This window comes from Chiloscyllium plagiosum, unplaced genomic scaffold (genome assembly GCF_037043375.1).
Source record: "Chiloscyllium plagiosum isolate Xiang-an unplaced genomic scaffold, Cpla_swu_hap1 HiC_scaffold_33, whole genome shotgun sequence".
In the NCBI taxonomy this organism is placed as follows: domain Eukaryota; kingdom Metazoa; phylum Chordata; class Chondrichthyes; order Orectolobiformes; family Hemiscylliidae; genus Chiloscyllium; species Chiloscyllium plagiosum.
This window is the reverse complement of record NW_028270171.1, coordinates 5,483,209-5,495,443: the sequence shown is the minus strand read 5'-3', so window position 1 is coordinate 5,495,443 and position 12,235 is coordinate 5,483,209. Positions and strand designations below refer to the sequence as shown.

The window sequence follows — 12,235 nt, the reverse complement described above, 5'->3', positions numbered from 1 at the left end:
TACAGCCTCTCTTCATACATCAAGGCAGACAACTGAACTTCCTAAGAGCAAAGTCCACCCTATTCCCCAATGGTTTCCAATCCCATTATGTCAGGAGGTGGGATTTGAATTCTGATAACAAAAACCTGGAATATCTCAGTCACGGAGATCACGAAACCCAGCACTGATTGTAGCAAAAACTCATCTGGTTCCCTTGTGTCCTTTGGGGGTCAGAGGTTGAAGGTAAACTTTGAATTCAAGACAAATCAGGAATGAGAAAGCCTAATGATGGTTACTGTCGACTGTTATTAAAAAAAAACCACCTGGATCACTAATGTCCTTTGGAAGGGAGGAAAATCTATTTGTAGAAGATAAAGAATCCCTACAGTGTGGAAACAGGCCCTTCAGCCCAACAGGTCCACACCAACCCTCCGAGGAGTAACCCACCCACCCCAGACTAATACACCTAACTTACACATCCCTGAACACGATGGGCAATTTAGCATGGCCAATTTACCTAACCTGCACATCTTTGGATTGGGGGAGGAAACCGTAGCATCTGGAGGAAACCCACACAGACATGGGGAGAACATGCAAACTCAACACAGACAGCCGCCTGAGGTGGGAATCAAACCCAGGACCCTGGCACTGGGAGGCAACAGTGCTAACCTCTGAGCCACCGTGCTGCCCCTGTTTTACACAGGGTATTGTTTTACACAGACTGGCCTACATGTGACTCCAAACCCAGAACAATGTTCTTGACTCTTCACTACTCTCTAGGCAATTATAGATGAACAGTAAATGCTGGGTCTCACCAGCAACACTCACATTCCATGAATAAATAAAGAATAATGAAAATTGTTCAGTACCATAATCTCCCCACATAATCTGCTATCACTCCCAGCCTGTTTAGATCCCCTTCATCCAGCCATTTCCACACAAATCATTGTAACTTGGAAATGTACTGCTGTTCCTCCAGTGTTGCTGGGTCTAAATCCTGGCATTCCCTCCCTAGTAACATTGCGGGTCTACCTATAGCACGTGGACTGCAGCGGTTCAAGAAGGCAGCTCACCCCCACCTTCTCAAGGGGCAACTAGGGACGGGCCAGTAAACACTGGGCCCAGCCAGTGAAACTCAGATCTAGTAAATGAATGAACAAATCAATAAAACATATTAAATGTCAAACAAAAACATAATATAGATAGAAAAGTGTCGTTTGGAAGAACCATTTCCCTTTATTGAAGCATCAGGAATATTTAATTTACACTCAAATATTCTTAAAATAATATTTACAGGGGGCTAAGAGTTGGGTGAAATGTAGAAAAGTACAAATGATAGGGGACTGGGATTGGAAGGTAATATCCAAGAAGCGAGTGAGGACGATATATCACTTTATCTGAAGTGAGAGCTAAGACAAATGTATATTCGATTCTGGAGACATCAGGTGCAGGCTGGTCTGGTCCTCCCGAGAGATCCACTTGCCTTCCAGTGAAGGATCTCAATCATGATCTGGAGCAGGAATTCACTGTTTTTCCTCTCTGCCAACTAGGGTGCTGAGGCCAATTGCAGTGTCCGCTATGGTGTCAGAGTGCTCAGTGCTGACCATGATTCACAACCCCAATCCAGAGATTTGAACACCTGCTCCAGACTGACATTCCCAGCGAGGGAGTGCTGCACTGTCGCAGCTGCTGCCTTTCAGGCGAGTCCTTAAGGTCCCTCCCACCATCCAGCCCAGTGTCAGAGATCCAAAGAGGAGCCTGGGAGTTGGTCCTGGCCAATATGTATCCCTCAACTGACATCGCAAAAATAGAATCTGGTTTGTGGGAGCTTGCAGTGCATGCCTGGGTACCTGATGGTGGTTGTCTAGCTGCAGCTGTGTAAGGGGACTCGGGGAACCTGAGTGTTCATAGACTGAGGGATGCAGTTTGTGACTTTGTTTTTCTGACAGTGAGGACTGATGGCAGAGGTTGGGAAATGATCCAGACATTTCCTTTTGGCTGTTTCTTTTATTTCTGCTTCTGATTTTAATCCTGTTCTTTTGTACACTGAAATGGCACTGGAAAATGGTGACTTTGTACACTTTTCACTGTACTCATCATCATCACCATTATCGGCGGTCCCTTGCAGACGAGGATGACTCTCTCCCACTCTCAGGGTGAGTCAGTAGGTGGCTATACAGACTGATGGGGCCACCCTAGGCTCTGGTATACTTGGGGCAGGTGGTGGTTGTGGGAAGGGGGTGGGTGGGGTGCTGGTGAGGCTACTTTCGCTGTTTTCACCTGGCTTTTGTCTTTTCCCGACGACAAGCCTTGATACCTTCCCAGATGCTCCTCCACCTCCACTTTGGGCGGCCTTGGGCCAGTGATTCCCAGGTGCTTGTGGGAATGCTGCACTTCTCCAGTGAGGCCTGGGAGGTATCCCTGCAGCGGTCCCTGGGGCTGGCCTGCTGTTTCGGAGCTGGTAGGAGAGCACCCGCTCGTGGAGTCTTGTGTTAGTCATGGGGATGACATGTCCAGCCCATCACAGCCAATCAAGGGAAGGGGGGTGGGGGTCAGTGCCTCGATGCTGGGGATGCTGGCCTGGTCAAGGACGCTGGCGTGTCTGTCTTCCCAGCAGATTTGCAGGATCTTGTGCAGGCAGCATTGCTGGATCTGCTGCTCCTGTATTCCTGAACACGTGATAATAAAATCTAAATTGGCTTCCCCATTTCCTACATTACAGCAGGCACTACACTTCAGAAACAATAATGCTAATGGTTGTAAAGAACTTTGGGATGTCCTGAAGTTGCAAAAGACACTACTGAAAGTTCGCTCTTTTCTGTGTCCCTGTGTGATCAGCTAATGTCCCAGATCCCAGGATCATCTCTGGGATCTCCTCTGCTCTGCATCACTTCATACCATTACAGGGATCATTTTCAGTTAGAGGGGGCCCCTCGGTAGACTTGGAACATTCCACGTCACTTTGACCAAATTTTCAAGCTTGTTTTTCGCACAGATGTTGTTGGACCTGTGGTGTCTCACCAACCTCTCCTGTTGTGATCTCCAATCCTCAGTCTTTGTGTTTGGTTTTCACCCCATTGACTGTACCAACAGGTTCCTTCTCTCTTGATTGGATGCTTTTGGGCTGCAAACTGGCCAATCAAAAAGGAAGATCCAAAATGCTGACATCCTCTTGTTGGGTGTTGTTGATCAAAGGGCTAGCCAATGAAATATCCAGGTTGTGACCTCTGCTAACTGGCCAATGAAAGGGCTCACCAATGAAGCATCCAGGACTTCACCTCTGCTGCTGGCCAATCCCACACTTGGATTTTGGAATCAGCACTGCTCATTTGTGCCCTCTGTGGTTGCTGGTGATGGCTGCTCCTGGGGTCCTAGAGGGAAAACAAATACATAATTTCCTTCCCTTCAGGCAACATAGGAACAGGCAGTGGCCATTCAGCCCGGCGAGCCTGTTCCACTGTTTAATTATGGCTAATGTGCAACTTCATAGAATCCCTACAGTACGAAAGCAGGCCATTCGGACCATCAAGTCCACACCAATCTTCTGAAGACCATCCCACCTCTGACATTTCCCCTTGACTAATTAATGTAGCCTGCATATCTCTGATCACTACAGGCAATTTAGCATGGCCAATCCACCCTAACCTGCACATCTTTGGACTGTGGGAGGAAACCCACACAGACACAGGGAGAATGGGTAAACTACACAGAGAGTCACCTGAGGGTGGAATTGAACCTGGGTCCTGGGGCTATAAGGCAGCAACACTAACCACTGAGCCACCCTGTCAACTTAACCCTATCAACTCTTGGTTTCATAACACTTGATAGTCTTGCCTGCCAAAAAACTAACAATCTCGCTGATTCCAAAATCCAAGTGTGGGATTGGCCAGCAGCAGAGGTGAAGTCCTGGATGCTTCATTGGTGAGATTTTTAAATGACCCCCATATCTTTTTGGGGTGGGGAGAATTCCAGATTTGCGCTCCCCCCTGTGTTGAGGAAGTGGTTCCTATTATCAGGTCTGGGTGGCTTGGCTTGAGTTTTCAGATTATACCCACATTGTTCTGGGCACTCCACCCGTGGAGGACATAGTTATCCAAAAACACAAAGTGCTGGAGAAACGCAGCAGGTCTGGCACCATCCGGGGTGAGAGAAAAATAGAGTTAATGTTTCAAATCAGATCTGAAGAGGAGTTATACTCTGATGTGAAATGTTAACTCTGTTTTTCTCTCTCTCCACAGATGCTGCCAGACCTGTTGAGTTTCTCCAGCACTCTCTGTGTTTGTCTCAGATTTCAAGCATCTGCAGGGTTTTGTCTTTATCTAAGTGGAAATCGTTTCCTGCTATCCATCTCATTAACTCCTTCAATCAGCTCAAAGTCTTGGTTTAGAACTTCCCTTAAGCTTCTTAACTGCATCAGAATAAATGCAGCAAGCAAACCCTCTTCAAGATGTGGCACAGTGGCTCAGTGGTTAGCACTATTGCCTCACAGCACCAGGGACCCAGGTTCGATTCCACCCTTGGGCAACTGTCTGTGTGGAGTTTGCATGTTCTCCCTGTGACTGTGTGGGTGTCCTCCGGGTGCTCCAGTTTCCTCGCAGTCCAAAGATGTGCAGGTTAGATGGATCGGCCATGCTGAGTTACCTATAGTGCGCAGGATAGATGGGTTGGCAATGGGAAATGCAGGGTTACAGGAGGGGGGTATGGGTTGGAGGGTCGGTGTAGACTCAATGGGTCAAATGGCCTGTTTCCACAATGTAGGGATTCTATGATGATTGCACACTTTCAAAGTTTCAAAGTACAAAGAAGTTCCATTAAATTTTGCTTAGAGCATTTTAGAGAAGTCATATTTCACCATGGATATATGGTGGCACAGTGGCACAGTGGTTAGCACTGCTGCCTCACAGTGCCAGAGACCTGGGTTCAATTCCCGCCTCAGGTAACTGTCTGTGTGGAGTTTACACACTCTCACCGTGTCTGTGTGGGTTTCCTCCAGGTGTTCCAGTTTCCTCCCACAATCCAAAGATGTGCAGATTAGGTGAACTGGCCATGCTAAATTGCCTATTGTGTTAGGGGAATGGGTCTGGGTGGGTTGCTCTTCGTAGGGTCAGTGTGGACTTGTTGGACCGAAGGGCCTGTTTCCACGCTGTAAGTAATCTAATCTAATATATAGGTACTGGAGGGTTCTTCTGGTAGTGTCCTTACCTTTGGGGCAGGACGTCTTCATTCAAGTCCCACCTTCCCAGAGTTGTGTAATAACATCTCTGATCAATTAGGAAAATATACCACTGGAGAAGATACCAAAAAGATATATAAAGTTGACTCCAGAACTGGGAGATTCTCTCGAAAATGGAAGGTAATGGGGTGATTCAAAAGCACTCTCTGGAGTTATGTTGTGATTTGAGAGGCTGGCTGATGTGAAGATATTTCTCACTGTCAGGAGAATAGAAGTGCTGTCCTCGGATGTGACAGTGAGTAGGAAATCCAACAGGGAATTCATAACCTCTGAGTGAACAGCGAGAATGAGCTATAACAGGATAATATGACAAACAAAAAAAAATCAAAGAACTGTGTTATGCGGATTATTAGGAATAGAAACAGAAATTGCGAGAAAATCTCAGTAGGTCTGGCAGCCTCTGTGGAGGGAAATCAGTGTTAATGTTGCAGGTCCAGTGACCCTTCCTCAGAACTGAATGTTGCTGGAAAAAAGGTCGTATATGTATGCTGAAGATGGCATGGGGGGATTGGAAAGGAGTTAGCAACAGGTATTTCATAGATTCCCTATAGTGTGGAAACAGATATTAGCCCAACAAGTCCATACCAAACCCTCCCGAAGAGTAACCCACCCAGACTCTACATTTCCCCTGACGAATGTACCTAACCTACACATCCCTGGACACTATGGGCAATTTTCGAGGAGAAAGTGAGGACTGCAGATGCTGGAGATCAGAGCTGAAAATGTGTTGCTGGAAAAGCGCAGCAGGTCAGGCAGCATCCAAGGAACAGGAGAATCGACGTTTCGGGCATAAGCCCTTCTTCAGGAGTCTATGGGCAATTTCCCATGGCCAATCCACCCTAACCTGCACATCTTTGATTGTGGGAGGAAACCAGAGCACCCGGAGGAAACCCACGCAGACACGGGGAGAATGTGCAAACTCCACACAGAGAGTCGCCCGAGGCTGGAATCGAACCCGGGTCCCTGGCACTGTAAGGCAAAAGTGCTAACCACTGAGCCACTGTGCCGCCCTAGAAATGGAGTCCAACGAGAGAGAAAAAACAGTTGGATAGACAAAGGAGAAAGTAGGGACTGCAGATACTGGAGGTCAGAGTTAATAGGTGTGAGGTTGGGGAAGTACAGCAGATCAGACAGCATCTGAGGAGCAGGAGAGTCAATGTTTTGGGCTGAAACCCTTCATCAGGACTGGGGAGGGGGAGAAGAGCCCAGAAGTAAATAGACGCTCAAAGGTAGAAGACAGAGGGTGGTGGTGGAGGGTTGCTTTTCAGACTGGAGGCCTGTGACCACAAGGATCACCACAAGGATTGGTGTTGGGTCCTCTACTTTTTGTCATTTACATAAATGATTTGGATGCGAGCATAAGAGGTACAGTTAGTAAGTTTGCAGATGACACCAAAATTGGAGGTGTAGTGGACAGCGAAGAGGGTTACCTCAGATTACAACAGGATCTTGACCAGATGGGCCAATGGGCTGAGAAGTGGCAGATGGAGTTTAATACAGATAAATGCGAGATGCTGCATTTTGGGAAAGCAAATCTTAGCAGGACTTACACACTTAATGGTAAGGTCCTCAGGAGTGTTGCTGAATAAAGAGACCTTGGAGTGCAGGTTCATAGCTCCTTGAAAGTGGAGTCACAGGTAGATAAGATAGTGAAGGCAGCATTTGGTATGCTTTCCTTTATTGGTCAGAGCATTAGGTACATGAGTTGGGAGGTCATGTTGCGGCTGTACAGGACATTCGTTAGGCCACTGTTGGAATATTACGTGCAATTCTGGTCTCCTTCCTATCGGAAAGATGTTGTGAAATTTGAAAGCATTCAGAAAAGATTTACAAGTCATGTTGCCAGGGTTGGAGGATTTGAGCTATAGGGAGAGGCTGAACAGGCTGGGGCTGTTTTCCCTGGAGCGTCGGAGGCTGAGGGGTGATTTTATACAGGTTTAAAGATCATGAGGGGCATGGATAGGATAAATAGACAAAGTCTTTTCCCTGGGGTGGGGGTGTCCAGAACTCGAGGGCATAGGTTTAGGGTGAGAGGGGAAAGATATAAAAGAGACCTAAGGGGCAACTTTTTCACACAGAGGATGGTATGTGTATGGAATGAGCTGCCAGAGGAAGTGGTGGAGGCTGGTACAATTGCAACATTGTAGGAAGGGTTTGGAGGGATATGGGCCGGGTGCTGGCAGATGGGACTAGATTGGGTTGGGATATCTGGTTGGCATAGACGGGTTGGACCGAAGGGTCTGTTTCCGTGCTGTACATCTCTATGAGTCTATGACTGTTTGAGGGAGGGGAGGTGAGATGGTGATGGGTGGATGCAGGTAGGCGGTTATTGTGATTGGTCAATGGGAAGGGTGGAGCAGATAGGTGAGTAGAAAGATGGACAGGGTGGGCAGATCAGGGAGGCGAGGGGGGAGGGTTGGACATAGGACAAGGCTTGGGAGGGAGGGAGCTTGAAGCTGGTGAAGTCAATATTGAGGTCATTGGGTTGTAAGCTCCTCAGGCGAAATATCAGGCGTTGTTCCTCCAGTTTCTGTCTGCCCTCAGTCTGACAGTGCAGGAGACCAAGGATGGGCATATCACCAGGGGAGTGGGAGGGGCAATTAAAATGGATGGCCACCAGAAGATTGGGTTGGTTAGAGCATGCAGAGCGTAGAGATGCCTCCTGAACAGGGCCCTGAGTCTGTGTTTGGTCTCCCTGATACAGAGGAGACCACATCGGTAGCAACGGATGAGGTTAGATGGCTTCCAGATCCGACAGAGATGTGCAAACAAAGGCTAATTGCTTGTGGGATGTCGGCTTTTTAACAGTTCTTAGATTAGATTAGATTCCCTACAGCATAGAAACAGGCTCTTCAGCCCAACAAGTCCACCCCGACCCTGTGAAGAGTAACCCACGCAGATCCATTTCCTGACATTTACCCCTGACTAATGCACCTAACACTACGGGCAATTTAGCATGGCCAATTCATCTGACCTGCACATCTTTGGATTGTGGGAGCAAACCCACGCAGACACGGGGAGAATGTGCAAACTCCACACAGACAGATGCCCGAGGCTGGAATTGAACCCGGGTCCATGCTGCTGTGAGGCAGCAGTGCTAACTACTAACCCCACCCATCTGCCCAACCTCGCTCCCACCCATCCCTCCACCCTGTCCCCATCCATCCTTCAACCATGCACCCAGCCATCCCCCAAGCCCATTCCCACCCATTGCACCAACCTCACTCCCACCCATCCAACCTTGCCCACACCCATCCCCCAACCCTGCCAACTCCCATCCCCCAACCATGCACCCACTCTTCCCCCAACCACACTCCCATCCATCCCCCAACCCCATTCCCACCCATCCCCCAACCCTGATCCCACTCATCTCCTCAACTCCGCTCCAAGCCATCACCCAACCTTGCCCCCACCCTCTGCCACCGGTCGGACCCTTCCCCTGGTGGTTCCACACGTACCATATTCCTCTCCAGAGGAAGAGTCATTCACCTTTGTATTCACTCTCGAAAGCATTGTTGGGTTGACAGAATAAACCCGGCTTCGGGGCAATGGCTGGGGCTGCTTGCTCCATCCAACTTGGTAGCAGCGAGGCGGAGGTGTCACCATTTCAGGGGTAGGCCCCTGCAGGTCCCTGACCGGGTCCTCAGGAACTCCCTGTTGAGTGACCACTTTGGAGTAGGGTAAATCCATGCTGGCAGCTCGCTGGTGGGTGTGCGGGACAGGAGGAGGGGGCATACATGGTGCTCTCAGCATGCCTGTGGTGGCACGCCGCACGGTGATGGTCTTGTCATCTCCTGGGACTGAGGAGGTAGCCCCAGCAGGTGGGTTTGCTGACAGGCCCCATGCAGGATCCGTGCTGACCCTCCGGGTGAGACCTCCTTTCTCATCCACGGGCAGGGTCAAGGGGGCACACACGGGGTTCGACGTCCAGGGCAGGCTGGCTTTTGGTTGCTGTGGTGGGGGGAAGGTTGGCCGTGTCGGAGCTGGTTTCTTTGCTGAAAAAGAGAAAAAAGAAAATTATTCATTTCAATGTGTGGCCTCTTTCCCTAAGGTCTGCACCTTCACTGGAAATTGAGCTTACTAGAATCTACCCTTACAGTAAATACACGCACACACACTCATACGCTCACACACTCATACACACTCAGCACTCTTTACACACACACACGCACACACTCAGCACTCTTTACACACACACGCACACACTCTCAGCAATCTTTACACACACTCTCTCTCACTCACTCATACACACTCAGCACTCTTTACACACACACGCACACACTCTCAGCAATCTTTACACACACACTCCTCTCACACACTCATACACACTCAGCACTCTTTACACACACACACACGCACACACTCTCAGCAATCTTTACACACACACTCTCTCTCACTCACTCATACACACTCAGCACTCTTTACACACACACACGCACATACTCAGCAAACTTTACACAAACACTCTCTCTCACTCACTCATACACACTCAGCACTCTTTACACACACACACATACACTCATACACACTCAGCACTCTTTACACACATATGCACATACTCTCTCACTCACTCATACACACTCAGCACTCTTTACACACACACTCTCACTCACTGATACACACTCAGCACTCTTTACACACACACACACACTCTCTCTCACTCATACACACTCAGCGCTCTTTACACACACACACTCTCTCTCATACACACTCAGTGCTCTTTGTACACACACTCTCTCTCACTCACTCATACACACTCAGCGCTCGTTACACACACACACTCTCTCACTCACTCATAGACACTCAGTGCTCTTTACACACACACACACACGCAGTCTCTCACTCACTCATATACGCTCAATGCTCTTTACATACAGGCACACACTCCCTCACTCACTCATACACACTCAGCACTCTTTACACACACACTCTCTCACTCACTCATACACACTCAGCGTTCTTTATACACACACTCTCTCACTCATACACACTCAGCACTCTTTACACACACACACTCTCTCTCACTCATACACACTCAGCGCTCATTACACACACACACACTCTCACTCACTCATACACACTCAGTGCTCTTTACACACACACACTCACTCATACACACTCAGTGCTCTTTACACACACACACACTCTCTCACTCACTCATACACACTCAGCGCTCGTTACACACAGACATACCCCATCTCTCTCACTCATACACACGCAGCACTCTTTACACACACACATACCCCATCTCTCTCACTCATACACACTCAGTGCTCTTTACACACACACACTCTCTCACTCACTCATACACACTCAGTGATATTTACACACACACACTCTCACTCATTTACAGTCGGAGCTCTTTATATATACACACACACACTCACTCACTCATGTACACTCAGCGCTCGTTACACACAGACATACCCCATCTCTCTTACTCATACACACTCAGTGCTCTTTACACACAGACATACCCCATCTCTCTCACTCATACACACTCAGTGCTCTTTACACACACACACTCTCTCACTCACTCATACACACTCAGTGCTCTTTACACACGCACACTCTCTCTCTCTCACTCATACACACTCAGTGCTCTTTACACCCACACACTCTCACTCACTCATACACACTCAGCGCTCGTTACACACACACATACACATGCACACTCTCTCTCTCTCACTCATACACACTCAGTGCTCTTTACACTCACACTTTCACTCACTTGTACACACTCAGCATTCTTTACACACACATACCCCATCTCTCTCACTCATACACACTCAGTGCTCTTTACACACACACACGCACATACTCAGCACTCTTTACACACACACGCACACACTCTCTCACTCACTCATAAACACTCAGCACTCTTTACACACAACATATCCCATCTCTCTCACTCATACACACTCAGCACTCTTTACACACACACCATACTTTTCTCTCTCTCTCTCACACTCACAGAATCTTCTCAAAAACTCACATCACTATTTACACTCACATCACACACCCTTATTACACAGTTTTTGCACACACATGCACTCTATTCAGAGTCCCATTGAACACATACACATGCTCAAGTACTGAACACACATGAAATGTTTCATGCACAAACATGTGTTGAAGACACAAAGATTTAACATTCTAAACAGGTACCGCTGTGACCCTCGCGCCCCCCCCCCCCCACCAACACACACACTCATCCACTCTCACACTCACTTTCAGAGACTCACTCATACATGTCCTGACTGAGTGCACACTCACAGAATCACACTGGTCAGCCGGGGACCATTTGGGTTTGAACCATCTCTATAACCCTGCTGTGCCCTTAGGTGCCCCACCCTCTGCAGGCCTCTCCCTTTCTAAGACGTAGGCGATTTCATTCTGGACAAAACATGGAGCAGGCCTCAGTAAAGCTCACTGTCCCTTGATATTGTGCTCCGCAAGGTCCGCACAAGAGCTTTCTCCAGAAAGAAGGCGATCTCCCAGCATTCCTGCCATCCCTCCACAGATTCCCCTGAGCTCTCCCACCTCAGGCACACCCGCTCTGGCCTACCCTTTCTTGGAGAGTGCTTGGGCGACTGGTTGACGGGAGGCACAGTCAGATTGGATCCAGGCACGACTGGATTTGTCTCCACCTTGCTCGCCTCGTTGCTGGAGGTGGAGGGAGTCAAAGCTGGTGGAGGAACGGTGGGATTCTCCTCACTCACACACCTGGGGAAGGAAGCAGACTGGAGGTGACTTTGTTGGGAAATATCCAATCGAAAGGATGGTTGTGGAATCTTTCTGTGCTGAGGTGACTGCCGTAATTCTCCAATTGCAACAGTCACTTCAGAAAACATTTATGTGGTTGTAAAGAGCATCTAGAACAGTCAGGAAGCTGCTATATAAATGTAAGTTCTTCTTTCTTTCTATACCTTCCCAGATTTTGTCTTAACTCACTGGCCTAAATTTGGCCAAACACGATCAACTGGGGATATGGGTGAAATGCTGGCAAATGGGAGAAGGTAA

The 12,235-nt window shown here is 48.4% G+C and overlaps 1 protein-coding gene across 3 annotated transcripts in view; it reads right to left on the bottom strand.

Moving 5' to 3' along the window:
• Window positions 1-1,192: 1,192 nt before the first annotated feature.
• LOC122542002 (SH3 domain-binding protein 1-like) overlaps window positions 1,193-12,235 on the bottom strand; it is an 84,790-nt gene continuing 73,747 nt past the window's right edge. For 2 of the 3 annotated variants that reach the window (XM_087978233.1, XM_087978235.1), the window contains 3 exons: window positions 11,781-11,938; window positions 8,671-9,207; window positions 4,983-5,503 (listed from right to left, as the gene is read on the bottom strand). In XM_087978233.1, the coding sequence (XP_087834359.1) occupies window positions 5,346-5,503; window positions 8,671-9,207; window positions 11,781-11,938 (853 nt within the window). In that variant the 3' untranslated portion in view covers window positions 4,983-5,345. Of the gene's footprint in view, window positions 3,351-4,982; window positions 5,504-8,670; window positions 9,208-11,780; window positions 11,939-12,235 lie in introns of those variants that run through there. The other variant, XM_087978234.1, reaches the window with a different exon arrangement.